Source organism: Stomoxys calcitrans, chromosome 3, assembly GCF_963082655.1.
Source record: "Stomoxys calcitrans chromosome 3, idStoCalc2.1, whole genome shotgun sequence".
Taxonomy (NCBI): Eukaryota; Metazoa; Arthropoda; class Insecta; order Diptera; family Muscidae; genus Stomoxys; species Stomoxys calcitrans.
The window spans coordinates 186,371,716-186,394,244 of NC_081554.1; the positions used below are offsets into that span (position 1 = coordinate 186,371,716).

General features: G+C 39.9%; 1 protein-coding gene across 1 annotated transcript in view; it reads right to left on the reverse strand.

Moving 5' to 3' along the window:
• Positions 1-22,529, reverse strand: part of LOC106092019 (uncharacterized) — a 471,923-nt gene that overhangs the window by 117,826 nt on the left and 331,568 nt on the right. Inside the window, exons 9-11 of the mRNA XM_059365737.1 lie at positions 7,327-7,339; positions 3,424-4,346; positions 2,093-2,995 (exon numbers count right to left, since the gene is read on the reverse strand). Of these exons, the coding sequence (XP_059221720.1) occupies positions 2,093-2,995; positions 3,424-4,346; positions 7,327-7,339 (1,839 nt within the window). The remainder of the gene's footprint in view (positions 1-2,092; positions 2,996-3,423; positions 4,347-7,326; positions 7,340-22,529) is intronic.

Genomic DNA, 22,529 nt, shown 5'->3' on the forward strand with positions numbered 1-22,529 from the left:
GTGATTATCCATTTCGTCTTCATTGTGTCTGCGTCCAGACCTCCGCATTTATACTCTACGCCGCTGCGTCCAGGTCAGCTTTCTTCCTGCGCAGTACTTGTTCGGCATATCTCTTCACCGCCTCCCACTTTCTCTCGTCCTCCAGCATTTTTTGGACTATTGTCTCAGGCGTAACGTCGCCAATCGCTGCTTCCAACTCGCTGCGTCTTTCAACACAGCGCTCGCAGTGGAAAAAAGTGTGCTCCACATCGTCTCCAACTTCAACCTCCTCATAAATACACTTGCTTGAGGAGCATTTGCCCATTTTATGCAGGTATTTCCGGAAGTAACCATGTCCTGTTAACATCTGTGTGACGTAATAGTTGACGTCGCCGTGCTTCCTTTCTTTCCATATCCGTACATCGGGTATTAATCGTCGCGTCCATCTGGCCCGATTTTCGCTAGTCCACCTTTGTTGCCATCTCTCGGTAGTCTCCTCTCGTATGGCCTGTGTATGATCCATTTGGGCCCCGTCCTGTATTCTTTGAGTGTTGGACCTCTCGGTGTAGAGCCTGGCGCGCTGCATGGCCTGCAGGTCTATCGGAACCATTCCGGCTATTGCAAGGGCTGCGGGCTCCGACACTGTCCGGTAGGATGATATGACTCTAAGTGCCGCCGTCCTCTGTACCGAGAGCAGGGATTTCGCTCGGTATGCCGTCTGCAGTGTCTGGCCCCATATTTCGCTTCCATAGAGGAGGATGCTATTGCATGTCTCCATTAAGAGTCTGCGCCTGCTTGGGAGAGGCCCACCTATGTTTGCCATCAGTCGACTAAGTTGCGCCGTTATCTTTGAGGCTTTTGTTGTCGCGTGCCGTATTTGCTCTGCGTAGGTCAGCTTTGTATCTAGTCGGATTCCTAGATATTTGATCGATCTCTTGGTCTTCACCAGTATATCGTCTATACGCATATCCACTTCCACTGGGATATTTTTTCTCGTTAGGAGAAGTAGTTCCGTTTTCTGCATCGCAAGTTGTAGGCCATGGGAATCTAGCCAGTCCCTTGCCCTTAGCATCACCTGCCGTAATTTGCGCTCAGCGCCTTCCGTGTCTCTTGCCGTGATGACTGCAGCAATGTCATCAGCATATCCTACTAGAAAGGTTCCGTCTGGCATTTCCATTCGCAGTATTCCATCATAACTGGCATTCCAGAGGTCCGGTCCGAGTATGGAGCCCTGCGCCGCTCCTGATGTGACCTCATATTCACTCGTTCCATCTTGAGAATTATAGATAAGTACCCTGTCACTCAAGTAACTTCTCATTATTCTCATCAGGTACGCCGGGATATTAAAGTCCTCTCTGAGCGATTTGAGGACGTCAGACCATCTAAGGCTGTTGAAAGCGTTCTTCACATCCAGTGTGGCCAAGAGGACAATTGGCCTGGAGTAGTGGTTCCTTTGCCTAGCCACCTCTACTATCTCCACCACATCTCTGAGGGCTCCGATCGTGGACATTCCTGCCCGGAAGCCATGTTGACTCATTGAGAGTCCACCTCCCTCGATGATGGCGTCCTGGAGCCGTGGCTTCAGTAGTCTCTCCAAAAGCTTGCCGGCCGTATCCAGCATACATAGTGGTCTGTATGTGGATGGGGATATTGGATCACCTTTGCCTTTGCTTATGAGCACCAGCTTTTGTCGCTTCCATACTTCCGGAAAAACACCTGCCATTAGACACCGATTAAACATTTCAAGAAGAAATTCGGGTCTATTCTCGGCTATCAGCCTGATTACCTCGGACGGTATTCCGTCGGGGCCGGGGGCTTTTCTGCTCTGGAGGCTGCGGGCTGCATTCTTTAGCTCCTCTTTCGTGAACGGGTTTATGTTTTCCGTTGGCTCTTCATTAACTTCGTCTTCTATACGGTCGTGTCGGGGAAAGAGTGTATGGACTATATTCTCCATTGTTCTCCCGTCCATCACCGCTGTTGGGCTCCGTGTGCCGAGCTTCTCCATCACAATTTTGTATCCGAGGCCCCAAGGATTTCGGTTAATATCTTCTCTTAGTTCCTCCCACTTTTCTTTCTTGCTCCTTTCTATTTCGGCAGCGAGTATCTTTTTTGCCTCCTTGTAAAGAGCGTGTTCTGTCTCAGCCGTGCCCCTGCGACGAGCTCTCGTGTATCTGCGTCTTAGTTTGATGCAGTTGCTTCGTTGCTCAGCTATGGCATCATTCCACCAGTGCACTGCGGTTTTATTTCCCCTCGGCCTTTTGAGTTTTGGCATGGATTTCTTACATCCGTACTCTATGATTTCCATCACCCGTTCCACTGTCGACGGGACGTCTAGTTCATCCAGCTCTGACCACACGGCTTGCCGGTCGATTTCCGCCAGGAGTTTTGAGGAGTCGAGCTTGCTCACGTTCCACTTTCGTGTACTGGTGCTCCTTTCCTCGTTAACTGTGTTCCCTCCAGTATTGAAGGAGAACATAATGTACTGGTGATCGCTTGCCGTGTAAGTTTCCAGTACGCTCCACTCTGTTATTTTTCCGATGATTTCCTCGGACGCAAGGGTGATGTCCGGTATAGTGCCTTCGCAGCCGGGTCGCCTAAAGGTTGGCACGTCTCCAGTGTTTACAACGAGTAAACCGGTTCTTGCGGCCATGTCTAGAACTCGTCTCCCTCTTGGGTTGGTTGTTGGCATGCCCCATTCCACCGCTCGAGAGTTGAAATCGCCAGCTACTACGTGATGGCCGTCTAATCCACGCATTGTGTCCTCGATCTCATCGAGTTTTGCCTCGTAGGCGTCGATGCTGTCACTAGGAGTGAGGTAGCAGCTAAACAGCGTAAAGTGGTTTAACTGCACCCAGACGTAACCGTCTCCACTTCCGCTCTTTACTGGTGAGATGCCATTGCGGTATGGGATCCAGATAGCAGCTGTTTTTGTGGGATCCTCCAGCCAGGACCCTTGATCTCTCCTTCCATATTGCTCGCTTATAATCACGATGTCAGCACGTTGTTCTGCGACTATCTGTGATAGGAGATCATGTGCGGCTTTACACCTGTGCATGTTGGCCTGCAGTATTCTCAGCATGCCTGCTGTTTGCCTCCTTTACATCTCTCTGACCCAGGAAGATGATCCGTCGGGCCTTTTCCCCTCTGCGAGCAAATACAGCATTTCCGAGGGTTATGGCACTCCTTCATCTTGTGCCCACTCTCGCCGCATCTAATGCATAGTCCCATTCCTTTCCTGTCGGGTCCCTTGCACTCCCACTGTAGGTGGCCGGCTCCAAAACATCTGAAGCAGCGCTTTCTTTCATCCCGATAGTTTAGCCGACAATTCGTCATTCCTATCAGGAGCCTGCTGGTCTTCAACAAAATATTGACGCAGCTAGTTGGCAGAGAAACGAAGGCCCTCCTCTGCTCCTTCGAATTAAGTGCTGTCAGCTGCACAGTCACTTCTCCAGCTGTCGTTCCCGTTGCCTTGATCACTGCTTCAGTGATCTCGTCGGCGGTCGAGAGGGAGTCCAAGTCACGGATCTCAATTGTCGCCTTCGGTTTCATGTCCTGCACGACTGCAGCCTCCTTAAGGACGCCTTTGAGGGACTCGCAGAACACCTCCTTGTTTCCTCCTCTGCCCATCACGAGAAGAACTGCACCCGTTCTCGTTTTCTGGACGGAGCGGATGGCGACCTCGGCTTCCTCCGGTTTCGCGTTTCGCCTGAGGTCCCTGAGCACGTCCGCGTAACTATGCCCCTCCTTCGGCTTGATTAACACGGCCTCTGGTCGCTGCCTGGGTTTCCGTGGTCTCCGAGCGCGCGGTTTTCGCCGCGGGTTCCTCCTTGACGTTCTTGCCTCTTCTTCGGGCTTCTTCTTCTCAGCCTCTTTGTCGGGCTTCCTCTTTCCGGCTGTTTTCGCCGGTGGTCTCACCTCTACAGCTTTATCCTTCTTCTTTTTGCCAGGATTTTCTTCGACTGGACTCGGCGCGCTCCTCTTGTTTTGCGCCGTAGAAGGCGTCGACATGTTGGTTGATGTCGTGGGAGTCTCCGCTATTATTGGCCTGCTTTGCTGTTTCTGCTTCTCCGCGGCCTTCCAGTTTTTGCGGTAGCTCCCAATAATGTCCAAGATTTCCTCTATCTCAGACACACCATTTTGGACATCCCTGCTAATGTTCTTCTGCCTTCCTATAGCTAGTCGCATCTGGCGAAGGACTTTCTTGCACTTTTCAAGCGCCTCCTCCTCCGAAAGTCGCATCTTCAAGATGAACTCTTGTCTAGGAGAACTGGTGCTGTTCTCGCATGTCTCCGCGTTGTTCTCCGCTGGGGTACAGTCTAACGCTATACTTCTTACCTCCTTCTCTTTCTCGGCACTGGGCCCGGAGGCTAGTGGAGAATTTACCGGTGATCGATGTACTTTCGATCTTCTCCAAAGATCGATTTCATCTCCTCTGCTGCTATGTTAATGGGTGTTTCCATTTTAATCGGGTCCCCACTTAGAGCCGTTGTCTGTGTCCGATAATGTAGTCGCCCTTTCGCAGAGCGATGACCCCGAGGGTCCCTTTGCAAGCAGTGAGGTCCTCGCGAGGGTTGACGCAAGACCTTATGAGTACTTGCGTTCAGAGCCAGGTCGGGCATTAATCTGGATATCGTATCAACAGAACCTACATTACCAACTTAATGGTTACGAGGCACAGATCGTTCCCTAAGGCCTGCCAGGGGTTTAACGGGACGGAGGCAGCGGTGGCATTAGCCTGAAAGCCATTTCGAGAGGGATGTCACTCCCTCCTACTCAGGTAACAGAATACCACAGCCGTCAGCTCGTAGCATCAATCCAAATCGGTTATCAAAATCATGTTCCAGTGTACGCGCCAGGGTCAAATCCCCTTGATTGGGGAATCCACACGGGGGCATCACTCCCCAGACTGCATCTATCTGTAGAGCACCCCTGTGGGTGGATACTTAGTCAACTGGCGGCATCCACTCGCCATGTCGCGAAGACGTCGTTGGCTATAAATGCCTTTTTGTAGCATGTCCTCGGTCTTCACCGCTCGTGGTCGGGGGCTGCTTATTTTTCACAGCTAACCTTTAGGTCGTTCAGCCATCCGCCACCTGCTGACCCCGATAGTAGCCTGAGCTCGGCCCTACCTGCCAAGATATTGATAAGGCCATTGATAAGGCCTTAAAAGTTTTAAAAGGTAAATATGTAGTGAGTCTGTCTGTCTGTCTTGGGAAAATTTATTAATATTTTTACTCTCTTATTCACAAAACTTTATGTAGATTAGAAATAGGTTGATTTGACATGTTTCCTTAATAAAAGCGCCAAATAAACCTATTTAAAGGCTTCATTTAGTTTTGTGAATAAGGCCATTAGTGTATATATGTATCAAGTATTTAAGTTTTCCTTTCAACTGCCATAGTAGATAGGGCCCAAACCGGTCTCCAAACTGGCATAACTTCCAGCTCTTATCCGTAATGGAAATTTGGCATGTCATTTATTGTTTTTATTTGAAATATGTCCTAAACTGATTATAAGAAATAAAATCGTAAGGCGCTTTTGCTATTCTTTTTCTTTTAAACTGCCAGAGACTAAAATTGGCCCATTATCACATTCTCATAATCCCCCACCCCAATACGCCTTGCTATGAAAACTTCTGTTTATGGCCACATTTTTTCCTTAATAACTTCTTATAATTATCAATCATACGCTTAGAAGGCCCATTTACAGTTAAGGTGGAAATTTTATCACTTGCCGAAAACGGAAATTACAACATTTTAATTAAAATACTTAAAACAGAGCCAGTAAGTATGGCGTCGTGGTAAGGGAAATATGAATTTTATGAATATTTCTAAAACGTGCCGTAAATATGTCCTTCTTACTCCCCTTCCTCTCCCCCCCCCCCCCCTTTCTACTTAATAAAGCCATAATATGACCTTGTCGGCAAATAAACCTTAACAATCAGTCCCTAGATAACATGGATTTTTATTATCCATTTTAATGGCATCCAAAACGTAATTTGTCATAAAGAAATGTCATAGTTAAATGACAATTTGCTGCGTGAGTCATAAACAGCAGCCAGTGAACGTTTATTAAATAAAAATGAAACTGCATAATAATTTCAAGCTTAAATAACTCAATTACAATGATGTTTGTGAACATTTTTTCTTTTCGGGGGTAAAGGAAAACTTCTTCACTGTTTTCTTTCGCAAAAGCCCTAGAAGAAATTTATTTCCTTCTCTTCTTAGCTTGAGCACAAGCAACTCATTCTTACACACTGTATCCCCTTTTTATGATACTTCTGCTACAACAATTAAAAGATATAATTTATGACTTCACAACACTCGAAAAACGTGACATTAAAATTTAACACAAATAATTAACAACGTTGCCATTTCGTTTGCTATGGCTGAAGATGTCTTCTGTTGTTTGTATATGTGTGCTAGTGTCCTTTTACAGTCATAAGAAAAAAAAAAAAATGCAGCTGTGTGCAAGTCTCTTTGCCTGTGTGTTAATTCAGAATATGTTGCTCTTACACTATATAAATTTCACTTTCTCCATAAACACACAAATTTTTGGCTTTTACTCCCATATATGAGCGTTGAAAAGCCACGAATACTCGGCCAACACCACATCATCATCATCATCGTCCTCAGTGTCATAGTCAGCATTCAGTTGAGGGCAAGAGAGAAAATATTCACAACATGCTTTTCATACTTCTTGATTTTACGACGAGGGTTGCCACAGAAAACGTAAAAGAAAAGTTGCATCACTGGAACCAACTTATACCTGGTAAGGGTACAATTGCAGCCATAAAGAGTATACTTTGAGGTTCTAGAGTCTAAACTGCAAGATTGAAATGCCATAACACTACTAAACATAAATAAATAACAGCTATCTATGAACTGACAGCTAAGCGACTAAGCATTGCAGTCTTAAAATCCTGCACACATGAACATTTCTCACACATTATGAAAGCTTGGTTTCTGTTCTATTTTATATAGTCAAAAATCACCCTATATCAATTATTTTACATTAAATAATGAATATTTGGTGAAATAAGCCAAATAATTATTATTACTTATACGCTCCCATACACCTATAAATATAAAATCTTTGTTTTTAGAGGCAAACTAATTGATCCGATGAATATAAAACGTGAAGAAGTATAATAATAATGCAAGCTAATATATACTAGTCGACTTTTTCATGAATGACATAAAACTACAAAACATAAATAAGTAACAGCTATATATGAACTGCCAGCAAAACGACTATCATTGCAATCTTAAAATCCTGCACACATGAACATTTCTCGCATAATATGAAAACATAATCTCTATTGTATTTTATAAAGTCAAAACTTACTCTCTATCAATTCCTTTACATTAAATAATGAATATTTCGTGAAATAAGCCAAATAATTATTATTACTTATACGCTCCCATATACCTATAAATATAAAATCGTTGTTTTTAGAGGCAAACTAATTGATCCGATGAAAATAAAAAGTGAGAAACTATAATAATAATGCAAGCTAATATACGCTAGTCGACTTTTTCATGAGTGCAGAGAAAATCATTCCATGTACAACATATCCAGGCATCATGGAGTGTTTTATGCATCCCTTCATTTTTATACCCTCCACCATAGAATGGGGGTATACTAATTTCCTCATTCTGTTTGTAAATATTCATCTCAATAAAGTATATATATTCTCGATCGTCATGACATTTTAAGTCGATGTAACCATGCCCGTCCGTATGTACGTCCGTCCAACCGCCCGTCTGTCTACCGAAAGCACGCTAACTTTCGAAGGTGTAAAGCTAGCCGCTTGAAATTTTGCACAAGCACTCCTTATTAGTGTAGTTCGGTTGGGAATGTAAATGGGCCATATTGGTCCATTTTGTTGTTTAAGAAACCTTTTTAGTAAATAAATCCACGAAATTTTGTTTTCATAAAACAAGAAAATTCATTTTCTTAGAAGTTTTCTTGAACAAATCGATTTCTGGTGTAGGATTTATTGAAAATCACCATGGCGTATAAGTAATTTTAATCGAAATGTACTTTGGAGCGAATTGGAAACATAAGCAACATATTAAGTATGCCGTACAGTGTACTAATGTGTTCACAATGCAGTCCTATTAGCCTCAATTTACGTTTCTATACCCAACACCGCAGGATAGGAACACATACCGAAGGAGAAAGGGAGTTCATGTTAAAAGCATTTGACTTTTTATTCCCCTCCACTATAGGTTACCCTCCACCATAGGGTAACTGTTTTAAGCTCCTTGAAATAATCGTCTGAGACCCCATAGAGCATATATATTCTTGATCGTCATGACATTTTAAGTCGATCTAGCCATGTCCGTCTGTCTGAAAGTCCGTCCGTCCGTCTGATTGTCTGTCGAAAGCACGCTAACTTTCGAAGGAGTAAAGTTAGGCGCTTGAAATTTTGCACAAGCACTCCTTATTAGTGTAGGTCGGTTGGAAATGTAAATGGGCCATTTTGGTACATTTGTTGTTTAAGAAACCTTTTTATTAAAAAATTCCTCGAAATTTTGTTTTCGTAAAACAAGAAAATTCATTTTCATAGAAATTTTCTTGAAAAAATCGATTTCTGGTGTAGGATATAGTGAAGATCACCATGACGTATAAGTAATTTTAATCGAAATGTACTTTGGAGCGAATTGGCAACATAAGCAACATATTAAGTATACGGTACGGTGTACTAATGTAAACAATGCAGTCCTATTGGCCTTAATTTACTGCGGTTTACCTAACACCGCAAGATAGGAAAACATATCGAATGAGAAAGGGAGTTCAAGTTAAAAGCATTTGACTTGTTATACCCACCACTATAGGGCACCCTCCACCATAGGGTAACTGTTTGTAAATCCTCGAAATAATCGTTTGAGACCCCATAGAGCATATATATTCTTGATCGTCGTGACATTTTAAGTCGATCCAGCCATGTCCGTCTGTCTGACCGTCCGACTGGCTGTCTGTCGAAAGCACGCTAACTTTCGAAGAAGTAAAGCTGGCCGCTTGAAATTTGGCACAAATATATCTTATTAGTGTAGGTTGGTTGAGATTGTAAATGGGCTATATCGGTACACGTTTTGACATAGTTGCCATATAAATCGATCTTGGATCTTGACTTCTTGAGCCACTAGGGGGCCCAATTCTTATCCGATTTGGATGAAATTTTGTAAGATGTGTTTCGTTATGACTTCCAACAACTGTGCCAAATTTGGTTTAAATCCTTCTAGAACCTAATATAGCTGTCATACTTCTGCAATATGGCACAGATCGGTCCAGATTTGGATATAGCTGCCATATAGACCGATCTCTTGATTTAAGGTTTTAGACCCATAAAAGGCGCATTTATTGTCCGATTTCGCCGAAATTTGGAAAAGTGAGTTGTGTTAGGCTCTTCGACATTTTTCTGCAACTTGGCCCAAATCGGTCCAGATTTGCATATAGCCGCCATATAGACCGATCCTCCGTTTTAGGGTCTTAGGCCCATAAAAGCCGCATTTATTACCCGATTTGGCTGAAATTTGAGACAGTAAGTTGTGTTGGGCCCTTTGATATCTTTCTTCAATTTGGCCTTGATCGGTTCAGATTTGGATATAGCTGCCATATAAATCGATCTCTCGATTTAAGGTTTTGGACCCGTAAAAGGAGCATTTATTGTCCGATTTCGCCGAAATTTGGAACAGTGAGTTGAGCAAGGCTCTTCGACATTTTTCTGCAACTTGGCCCAAATCGGTCCAGATTTGGATATAGCTGTAATATAGACCGATCCTCCGTTTTAGGGTCTTAGACCCATAAAAGCTGCATTTATTATCCGATTTTGCTGAAATTTGGGATAGTTAGTTGTGTTAGACCCTTCGACATCCTTCGTTAATTTGGAGCAGATCGGTCCAGATTTGAATATAGCTGCCATATAGACCGATCCTCCGATTTAGGGTCATAGGCCCATAAAAGCCACATTTATTATCCGATTGTGCTGAAATTTGGGACAGTGAGTTTTGTTAGGCCCTTCGACATCCTTCGTCAATTTGGAGCAGATCGGTCCAGATTTGAATATAGCTGCCATATAGACCGATCCTCCGATTTAGGGTCATAGGCCCATAAAAGCCACATTTATTATCCGATTGTGCTGAAATTTGGGACAGTGAGTTTTGTTAGGCCCTTCGACATCCTTCGTCAATTTGGAGCAGATCGGTCCAGATTTGGATAAAGCTGCCATATAGACCGATCCTCAGATTTAGGGTCTTAGGCCCATAAAAGCTACATTTATTATCCGCTTGTGCTGAAATTAGGGTCAGTGAGTTGTCTTAGGCCCTTCGACATCCTTCGTCAATTTAGACCAGATCGGTCCAGATTTGGATATAGCTGCCATATCGACCGATCCTCAGATTTAGGGTCTTGGGCCCATAGAAGCCACATTTATTATCCGATTGTGCTGAAATTAGGGACAGTGAGTTGTCTTAGGCCCTTCGACGTTTCCCTTCAATTTGGCCCAAATCGGTTCAGATTTGGATATAGCTGCCATATAGACCGAACTCTCGATATAAGGTTTTGGGCCCATGAATGGCGCATTTATTGCCCGATGTCACCGAAATTTGGGACAGTGAGTTAAGTTATGCCCCTTGACATACTTCTGCAATATGGTACAGATCGGCCCAAATTTGGATATAGCTGCTATCTAGACCGATCTCTCGGTTTTAGGTTTTGGGGCCATAAAAGGCGTATTTATTGTCCGATTTCGCTGATATTTGAAACAGTGCGTTGTGTTGGACTCTTCGACATTTTTCTGCAACTTAACCCAAATCGGTGCAGATTTGGATATAGCAGCCATATAGACCGATATCTCGATTTAAAATCTTGGCCCCATAAATGGCACATTTATAATCCGATTTCACTGAAATTTGACACAGTGACTTATGTTAGGCTTTTCGACATCCGTGTCGTATATGGTTGAGATTGGTTTATATTTTGACATAGCTACTTAAAAGACCAATATTTTCTTATACACCATTGAACAATGACTTGTACTTATTAGTATTTGGTCCAAATCGGAACATATTTCGATTTAACTGCTATGGGACATAAGGTATGCATTTTTCACCGGATTTAGATGAAAGGTGGTTTACATATATACCCGAGGTGGTGGGTATCCAAAGTTAGGTCCATCCGAACTTAACGACTTTTTACTTGTATGTCCTAAAATGTTGGTATTGTCATGAACAACATTAGGTAAGTTTATACCTCATTATGTAGCTAGAAGTGTTTTCTGCATTTTGTAGTTTATTTGAAGTTTCTAGCGTCTACAGTTTTTGATTTATGAGCTCTGTAAGTTTTCAGTATGTTATTAATATCACTTATACGTCAAGGTGTACCATTTTTATAAATTTCCTTAAACTAAGGGTTCATCGAGGAAAATGATGAATAATTTAGTGAAAATAAAGACAAGCCAAATGATATGATTCCATGGCTTGAGGAATATGTATAATGAACCGATTAGTTTCTTACAAAGGGCATATAGGTGGCTTCCCAGTATTTTTTTATATTAATTTTGGTATATCTCAATGTTGCTGAAAGTTCTTTTCATTTTCCAAAGTTATCTTGGTAACTCTCTTTTCTGACTATAAAACTTCAGAAGACATTTAATAATGAAGCTTAACCAAAGGAAAAATGAAAACGAAATGTGAATTGTCAAGGCAAATTGTATTATGCTGACAATAATTTCGTGATACAACCACAAAAACGTTAAAAGCGAAAAAACTGGGAGGAGGAAAAGGACAGACAAAAAAGAAAAAAAAAAACGCATCACGTTTTATTGTCAGTTTTTAATGGAAGCTCAGAACAAACCCACACACAGGAATAGCATCATTAAACTCACATCCACATTCTTAACTGTCGCACCCTCATACACCTTTAAGTCCAGCAGCAAATAAGCACCAAGTGAAACACAATGCAGTGCAGTGTAACAATTTAAACTGCGCATAAAAGCCAGAACATAATAAAAAGGACTTTGTCCATTTATGCTTAAATGATGCATTTAAGATTTCATTTTCCCGTTAATGCCCTTCCGTCTTCGCTTCCTGCTTCCCTCTGTGGTAATTCGTCGGTAGCCTTATTAAGTGTTAAGTAAATTTATCAGATGATTTATGTTTACTATCCTTCAATGAACATTGCAAGTCATTTTTCATGTCAAAGATCATTGGTATTTCCGTTTTTGCCATCATTCGTTGAAATTTACGACAAGTGTGTCTACAGGAAAATCATGATGAATGACTATAAAGCGACAAGCAATTGAGTTGTCATATGCCAGGAAAGCATATGCAAGCAGAGCATGTAGAACAACTTAACTCATGTGCATATCATAAGAAAGTTGAACATGGTTTTTTGACATAATAATCGATAGGAATTAAATCAATTGATGTCAATCTTCGTCTATGGATTGTTTATGGCTTGTAGGAATATACTTAAAGAAAACAATGGGGGTTAAATGGGTTAAAAGTCTTCACAATAGGGCTTTATTTCTTAGAAAATTTGTTGCTTGTATGATCAAATTGGTAGCAAGAAGTGTTTTCAGCTCTTTGCAATTTGTTTGACTTAAAACCGGCTGACAATGATCAAGTTTTGTAGTTTTTAAGCTGTTGAGTTCATAATTAATATCACTTATACGCTAGGGTGGATTATTTTTGTTATTTCCATTATACGAGAGATTTTACTAAAAAATTTGAAATTTTCCCAATTTAAATGGAAGCCAATATGTTTAAAAATTCTTCAAATCTAGGCCTTTCGTTCGTTTATTGATTGCTTTAAGGTGGTACCAAAATTTATTAAGAAAAAATCGAAAATTACAAAGGCTCAGTCACAAAAGCAGGATTTAAGTTTTAAAAATAGGACATAAACACTTCAAAAATGAAATGAAAAACTAAGAAAATTAGTTCATTGTATGGTCCAATAGGTACTTAGAAGTGTTTTCTAATTTTATGCCATTTATATGACTCATAAAATGCTAACAATGCTCAAGTTATGAAGATTTTAAACTGTTGAGATCATAATTAATATCACTTATACGCCAGGGAGGACCATTTGAATAAGTTTCCTTATACAACAGATTCTGCAAGAAAATTTGTAATTTTCTCAGTTGAAATGGAAGTCATTATGTTCTCAAAATCTTTTAACCTACGTCTTTCGTTTGTTTATTGATTGGTTTAAGCTGGTAGGGAAATTTTTAGGGAAAAAAATCTAAAAATTCCTAAAGCTCCATATAAAAAATTGCCTTAAACTCTTAAAAATTGAACATTCGCACTAAGAAAATGAGTTCAATGTATAATTCAGTTGTTAGATAGAAGTGTTTTTTTACTTTATGAAGTTAAGTTGACCTGTTAAGTACTAACAGTTAACAAGTTATGGCGCTTTTAAGCTGTTGAGCAAGGAATTAATATCACGTATACGTCAAGGTGAACCATTTAAATAATTTTCATTATGAGATGGATTCTATCAGAAAATTTAACATTTATTGATTAAAAGGGAAACCATATCATCTAATATTTCCATGGAAGAAGGAAAATGCTAATAATGATCAAGTAATGAAGATTTTAAACGGTTGAGATCACAATTAATATCACTTATACGCCAGGGAGGACCATTTGAATAAGTTTCCTTATACAACAGATTCTGCAAGAAAATTTGTAATTTTCTCTGTTAAAATGGAAGTCATTATGTTCTCAAAATCTTTCAACCTAGGCCTTTCATTTGTTTATTGATGGCTTTAAGCTCGAAGATAAATTTTTAGGGAAAAATCTAAAAATTACCAAGGCTCCATATTAAAAATTGCCTTAAACTCTTAAAAATTGAACATTCGCACTAAGGAAATGAATTCAAAGTATGATACAATTGAAAGACAATAGTGTTTTTTACTTTATTAAGTTAAGTTGACTTGTTTAGTATTAATAGTTAACAAGTTATGGCGCTTTTAAGCTGTTGAGTAAGTAAATAATATCACGTATACGTCATGGTAAACCATTTAAATAATTTTCATTATGAGATAGATTCTACCAGAAAATTTAACATTTATTGATTAAAAGGGAAGCCATATATTCCAAAACATTCAAGACTTCGTTAGTATAAACAAAAATGTTCGAGATTACCCTAAAATTGTGTTTAGAAAGAAATACAACATGGAAAAAAAGTTCCCAAAAATATGTCTTAAAGATCCATACAAGTTGACTTGTTAACATTGTTTGAAAAAATTTCAATTCTAATTGAACATTGACCCTTTTTTTATGCTGTTGCTTGTGTTTGGTCACATCGATTTTTCTTCATCAATTAATTGGTTTTTTTTTACATAATGGCACCACCATTCATATTTCACACCAAAGAATATGGATTTTTTCATGTGTAAGAGTATGCGTAAGAGTATGTGTAAGAGTATGTGTAAAGGAAAATTATGATGGATGATGGTAAAAGGCAAGCAACTGAGTTGTCATACGTCTTACAGGGATATAAACACATGAATGAGTGTGGAAAGCTTTCCCATGTCTATATGAAAGAAAAAATTTCAGAAATGTCGGCACTAGCATCATGGTAAAATGACGCTTATTAAGGCTTGTTGGAATTTCAAAGAGTCTTGGAAAATTTAAAAACTTTGGGAAATTTTAAATTTTTAATCTTCCCCCAAAATTTGAAAGGCTGCCTTCGAAAAAATTTGCATTTCAATCACTTAGACAAATTTAAGACCACTGTGATATCACAATTTGTTGGATATCACTAGACCATTGTGATATCTGAATTTATAAGAGACCTTTGGCTCTTCTCTCTTTGGCCAAGAGATGCCTGAGAGTAAAAAGGACGAAGGCGAGTGAACAAGCTAGAACCATCTCTGCTTCTAGCCGAGGTTGACCGGCTTACGCTATAATCTGAATCCAGCGGAAACGGCTCGATAGCATCGAATCGCATTATGCCCATAATTGTTAAGGGATGTGTTAAGGCAATGCCTAGGATTAAGGAATCGAGACCAAACAGAGCCGCAGTGTCCTGGTGGAATGACTCAATCGATGAACACAGGCGTGATTACATCCGAAAGAGGAGAAAGCACAACAGAGCTAAATGCAGGGGTGCAGCAGAAACAGAGCATACCCAATATAAGGAGAGAAAAACGGCACTCGGGAGCGCCATTACCAAAAACAAAAAAGAGAGAAATGGGAAGAGCTAAGAGAAGTTGGATGATTGCCGGATCGCTATGGCGTCCTGACTTGTCATCGACCGGAAGAGAACGAAAGAGATGCTGGCGTTCTATAAAAGGTCGATGAGTACCTTAACAGGGGCCACAACTGGAGTCTGCGACATAGGCCGCATAGCGGCGCGCATGGGAATACCGCATAATGACTTCTGTAATAATGGCCTCCTTGAGGATGAAGAGGACAATATTGAGAACTTGCTATATTCATGGACATAGGCTCTCTTTTCGGGGGAGCCGATTCTCAGCGCTCACCGCTCAGCGGAAAAAGCGGACGCATAGTGGGATTGAATAGAAAAATAACTACTAAATGTTGTTAGGAAAGGGTAGAGATATCTCTTTGAAATTAGGAATGGTTAGACTTGAGGTGCCAGCAAGATCGTGATATCTCTAGCCGTTCTCACACGAAATATTTTTATACCCACCACCAAAGGGTAGGGGTATATTCTTTTTGTCCTTCCGTTTGCTATACATCGAAATATCCATTTCCGACCCTATAAAGTATATATATATTCTTGATCAGAGTAAAAATCTAAGACGATCTAGCCATGTCCGTCCGTCTGTCTGTTCAAATCACGCTACAGTCTTTAAAAATAGAGATATTGAGCTGAAACGTTGCACAGATTCTTTTTTTGTCCATAAGCAGGTTAGGTTTGAAGATGAGTAATATCGGACCATATCATGATATAGCCCCCATATAGACCGATCTGCCGATTTAGGGTCTTAGGCCCATAAAAGACATTTTTGTCATCCGATTTTGTTAAAATTTGATACAGCGAGTTGTGTTAGGCCAGTCGACATCCTTTTTCATTTTGGCCCAGATCGGTCCAGATTTGAATATAGCTGGGTTCTTAGGCCCATAACAGCCACATTTATTATCCGATTTTGCTGAAATTTTTGGCATGTTAGGCCCTTCGACATCATTCTTCAATTTGGCCCAGATCGGTCCAGATTTGGATATAGCTGCCATATCGACCGATCCTCATATTTAGGGTCTTAGGCCCAAAAAAGTCACATTTATTATCCGATTTTGCTGAAATTTTTTTCAGTGCGTTGTGTTAGGCCCTTCGATATCATTCTTCAAATTGGGCCAGATCGGTCCAGATTTGAATATAGCTGCCATATAGACCGCTCCACTGATTTAGGGTCTTAGGCCCATAAAAGCCATATTTATTAACCGATTTTGCCGAAATGTGGGGCAGTGAGTTGTGTTAGGCCCATCGACATCCTTCGTCAATTTGGCCCAGATCGGTTCAGATTTGGATATAGCTGCCATATAGACCGATCCGCCTATAAAGGGTCTTAGGCTCATAAAAGCCAAATTTATTATCCGATGTCGCTCAAATTTGGGACAGTGAGTCAAGTTGAACCCCTTGACATACTTCGGCAATATGGCTTAGAGCAGTTCAGATTTGGATATAGCTGCCGTATAGACCGATATCGCGGTTTTAGGTTTTGGGCCCATAAAAAGCACATTTATTGTCCGATGTCGCCGAACTTTGTGACAGGAAGTTATGTTGGACCCGTCGACATCTTCCTGGAATATGGCACAGATCGGTCCAGATTTGGATATAGCTGCCATATAGACCGATCTCTCCATTTAAGGTTTTGGGCCCATAAAAGGCGTATTTGTTGTCCTAGTTGGCTAAAATTTGGGACTGTGAGTTGTGTTAGGCCCGTCGACATTCTTCTTCGGTCTAGATTTGGATATAGCTGCCAGATAGACCGGTCCCTCTATTTAAGGTTTCGGTCCCATAAAAATCGCATTTATTGTCAGATGTCGCCGAAATTTGGGACAGTGAGTTAAATTAGGCTCCTCGACATACTTCTGCAATATGGCTTAGATCGGTCCAGATTTGGATATAGCTGCGATATTGACCGATCTCTCGATTTAAGGTATTGGTCCCATAAAAGCCATATTTATTGTCCGATATCACCGAAATTTGGGACAGTGAGTTTTGTTAAGCCCTTCAACATTCTTTTTTAATTTGGCTTAGATCGGTCCAGATTTGAATATAGCTGCCATATAGACCGATCTCTCCATATAAGGTTGTTGGCCCATAAAAGACGCATTTATTGTCCATTTTCGTCGAAATTTGGGACAGTGAGTTGTGTTAGGCCCTTCGACATCTCTTTTTAATTTGGGCCAGATCGGTCCAGATTTGGATATAGCTGCAATATAGACCGATCACTCGATTTAAAGTTTTGGCCCCATAAAAGGCACATTTATAATCCGATTTCGCTCAAATTTGACGCAGTGGCTTATGATAGGCTTTTCGACATCCGTGTCGTATATGATTCAGATCGGACTATATATTGGAATATGGCTACCAAAAAGACAAATATAGGGTGATTTTTTTGAGGTTAGGATTTTCATGCATTAGTATTTGACAGATCACGTGGGATTTCAGACATGGTGTCAAAGAGAAAGATGCTCAGTATGCTTTGACATTTCATCATGAATAGACTTACTAACGAGCAACGCTTGCAAATCATTGAATTTTATTACCAAAATCAGTGTTCGGTTCGAAATGTGTTCATTCACCGTAACGTTGCGTCCAACAGCATCTTTGAAAAAATACGGTCCAATGATTCCACCAGCGTACAAACCACACCAAACAGTGCATTTTTCGGGATGGATGGGCAGTTCTTGAACGGCTTCTGGTTGCTCTTCACTCCAAATGCGGCAATTTTGCTTATTTACGTAGTCATTCAACCAGAAATGAGCCTCATCGCTGAACAAAATTTGTCAAAATTTTAACACATTTCGAACCGAACACTGATTTTGGTAATAAAATTCAATGATTTGCAAGCGTTGCTCGTTAGTAAGTCTATTCATGATGAAATGTCAAAGCATACTGAGCATCTTTCTCTTTGACACCATGTCTGAAATCCCACGTGATCTGTCAAATACTAATGCATGAAAATCCTAACCTCAAAAAAATCACCCTTTATTTTGTTCTACAAAATTGAACTGTGACTTTTACTTATTAGACCAATCAATATCTGAGTCGAATTTCGATAAAACTGCTATGGGGGCATAAATTATGCATTTTCACCGGATTATGACGAAAGGTGGTTTACATATATACCCGAGGTGGTGGGTATCCAAAGTTTGGCCCAGCCATTGTTATTGATAGACTTGTTATCTACGTTGTTGATTTCTCTTTCTTCAATTGGCATATTTTAATGGTTTAGATTTAAATTCAGAGTTTTTTTTTCAATCAAGAACTTTGAAAAGGGTTTTCATTTCTCTTATCCTTATTTTGAAAATTCTATGAAATACATAATCGCTTAATTACTTTTGACATCTGACAATACAAAAAAGGATCCTCAATTACCCTTGTACAAAACAGATAACTTGTTGTCATTTTGCTTGTAATTGTTCTATTTATAATTTGTAATTTCATCACTCTACTACATTTCATACTACTATTGCATTGATAATGGAAATTGAATCCTTTCATTTTTTTCTTGGAATAAGGCACAGGACAAAAGATTATAAAATTATTATCAATGAGGTAAGGGAAGCATAAAAAGGATTTTTTATGAAACAAAAAAAAAAAAAAAAATAATTCAGCTATGTATTGTTTAATATTCTATTGTCATTATCAGCAGCGAAAAAAGGGAATAGTATACGGTGTAATTAGTTTAATAAATTAAATCCATTAAATCAACAAGCAATGTTGATCAGTTGGTCATAAAAGACACCATACTTTTTTATGATATCTCTTTTAGGAAAAAAGTCGCTCAGGAAAAAAGGCTCCGAAAAAGGACAACAAACCCAAGATGATTTTTTTTTGGGGAAACTCCAAACAAAAGTAAATCTACAATAATCCAATTATGAATTTCATCAAGCCGGGGGAAAAAAGTGCCTCTAATCAAAGCGTTTTTAAATTTGTGTTCCTTTGTGTTTTGACTGTTTCTGACTCAAGTCTCTGTTGCATTGAGAAGGGTTTTTTTCCGTTGGAAAGTTTTGTCAGTATTAATCATTCAAAAGCACTCAAAAGTGAATCTCTGGCGCACCGTTGGCTTCAATGTTTAGTTTAGGTTAATTAAAACGCCAATCAAATGTTGATCGAATGGGCTCATTAAAAATTCATCAATCATTGCATATTCATATGAAATAATTTGCTAAGGTATTTCGTATGGGGCCCCTTGCGATGTGTAGCGGTATGTGACTAAGAGAGATGGGAGAGAAGTCTATATGGCAATATTCACAATATTTTATGTATCTGTGAGCATGCATTAGTGTAAGTGTTTGTTTGCTACAAGTTTCCTTGCTTTAAATTTTAAAGAAAAATTAAATTTCGCTTTGTTTTGGTTGTTCAAATTATGTTGGAATTTTTAAACAACAAATAAGAGTGTGCTAAGTTCGGCCGGACCGAATTTAATGTACCCTCCACCATGGATAGCATTTGTCGAGTTCTTTGCGCGGTATCTCTTTTTGGGCAAACAAAGAATAAGGGATAAGAATTGTTATGCTATTGGAGATATATCAAGTTATAGTCCGATTGGGACCATAAGTAAAGACCAGAGTAGAAGTCATTGGGTAATATTTCAGTCCATTCGGATAAGAAATGCGACTTGTAGGGACTCAAGAAGAATAATCGGGAGTTATTGGGTTGCCCAAAAAGTAATTGCGGATTTTTTAAAAGAAAGTAAATGCATTTTTAATAAAACTTAGAATGAACTTTAATCAAATATACTTTTTTTACACTTTTTTCTAAAGCAAGCTAAAACTAACAGCTGATAACTGACAGAAGAAAAAATGCAATTAGAGAGTCAAATTTGTCAACGCCGACTATATGAAAAATCCGCAATTACTTTTAGGGCAACCCAATAATTATATAAGGAAGCTGTATCAGGCTAAAGATCGATTAAGACCATAATAGACACGTGTGTTAAAGGTCGTGGGAGAAGTAATTGTAGAAAATTTCATCAAAATCGGATAAGAATTGCGCCCTCTAGATATATCTAACCTTCCAGTGGCTTAAGAAGTCAAGATCCCAGATCGGTTTATATGGCAGGTTATGTACCGACTTATTAGAAGTTATAATGGAATACTTCGTGCAAAATGTCAGCCAAATCGAATGAGAATTGCGCCATCTAGTGGCTCAAGAAGTCAAGATCCGAGATCGGTATATATAACAGCTATATGAAAACATAGACCGATTTGAACCGTACTTAAAACAGTTGTTGGAAGTCATAGCAAAACACATCGTGCAAAATTTCAGCCGAATTGGATGAGAATTGCGCCCTCTAGTGGCTCAAGAAGTCAAGACCCAAGATCGGTTTACATGGCAGCTATATCAGGTTATGTACCGATTTGAACCAAATTTAAAAGAGTTGCTGGAAGTCATAACAAGCAACTTCATGCAAAATTTCAGCCACATCGGATGAGAATTGCGCCCTCTAGTGGCTCCAGAAGTCAAGACCCAAGATCGGTTTATATGACAGCTATATCATAACATGGACAGATTTAAACCATACTTGACACAGTTGTTGGAAGTCATAACAAACAACTTCATGCAAAATTTCAGCCGAATCGGATGAGAATTGCGCCCTCTAGTGGCTCAAGAAGTCAAGATCCAAGATCGGTTCACATGGCAGCTATATCAGGATATGTACCGATTTGAACCAAACTTAAAATAGTTACTGGAAGTCATAACAAACAACTGCATACCAAATTTTAGCCAAATCAGATGAGAATTGCGCCCTCTAGTGGTTCAAGAAGTCAAGATCCAAGATCGGTATATATGGCAGCTATATTAAAATACGAGCCTATTTAAACCATACTCAGCACAGTTGTTGGAAGTCATAGCAAAACACTATATGCAAAGTTTTAGCCACATCGGATGAGAATTGCGCCCTCTAGTGGCTCCAGAAGTCAAGATCCCAGATCGGTTTATATGGCAGCTATATCAAAATATGGACCGATTTAAACCATACCTAAAAAAGTTGTTAGTAGTCATAACAAACAACTTCGTGCAAAATTTCAGCCAATTCGGATGAGAGTTGCGCCCTCTAGTGGCCCTAAGAAGTCAAGACCCAAGATCGGTTTACATGGCAGCTGTATCAGGTTATGAGGAGGCCACCGTAGCGCAGAGGTTAGCATGTCCGCCTATGACGCTGAACGCCTGGGTTCGAATCCTGACGAGACCGTTAGAAAAAATTTCAGCGGTGGTTTTCCCCTCCTAATGCTGGCAACATTTGTGAAGTACTATGTCCGTCTGTCCCTCTGTCCCACTGTCAGTCCATGTGTTCTTGTAATCAAATTGCAGGTCGTATTTGTTGTCCAATCATCACGAAATTTTTTTTTGGCCCAAGGATGAACGCTATTGATTTTGATAAAAATCGGTTCAGATTTAGATATAGCTATGTATCGCCCGATTTGCACTTAAATGGCCGTAGTAGCTAAAATTTTCAACCGATCTGCACAAAATTTGGCAAGGAATGTTTTGCCACTGATCTTAACATATCTGGCAGATTTCATCAAAATCGGTTCAGATTTAGATATAGCTCTCATATATATGCATCGCCCGATTTGCGCTTATATCGCCGTAGTAGCTGCAATTTTCAACCGATCTGCACAAAATTTGGCACAGATTGTTTTGTTACCGATCTTAACATATCTGCAAAATTTCATCAAAATCGGTTCAGATTTAGATATAGCTCCCATATATATGTATCGCCCCATTTGCACTTAAATAGGCGTAGTGGCTACAATTTTCAACCGCTCTGTACAATATTGGACACGGATTGTTTTGTTACTGATCTTAACATATCTGCAAAATTTCGTAAAAATCGGTTCAGATTTAGACATAGCTCCCATATATATGTATCACCCGATTTGCACTTAAATAGGCGTAGTAGCTAAAATTTTCAACCGATCTGCGCAAAATTTGACACCGCAAAATTTGTAACTGACTCTAATATATATACAAATTTTCATCAAAATCGGTTCAGATTTAGATATAGCTCCCATATATATGTATCGCCCGATTTGCACTTAAATGGCCGTAGTAGCTAAAATTTTCAACCGATCTGCACAAAATTTGGCAAGGAATGTTTTGCTACTTATCTTAACATATCTGGCAGATTTCATCAAAATCGGTTCAGATTTAGATATAGCTCCCATATATATGTATCGCCCGATTTGCACTTAAATGACCGTAGTAGCTACAATTTTCAACCGATCTGCACAAAATTTGGGACGGATTATTTTGTTACTAATCTTAACATATGTGCTAGATTTCATCAAATTTGAACTTAAACTGCCATAGTAGCTTCAAATTTCAACATA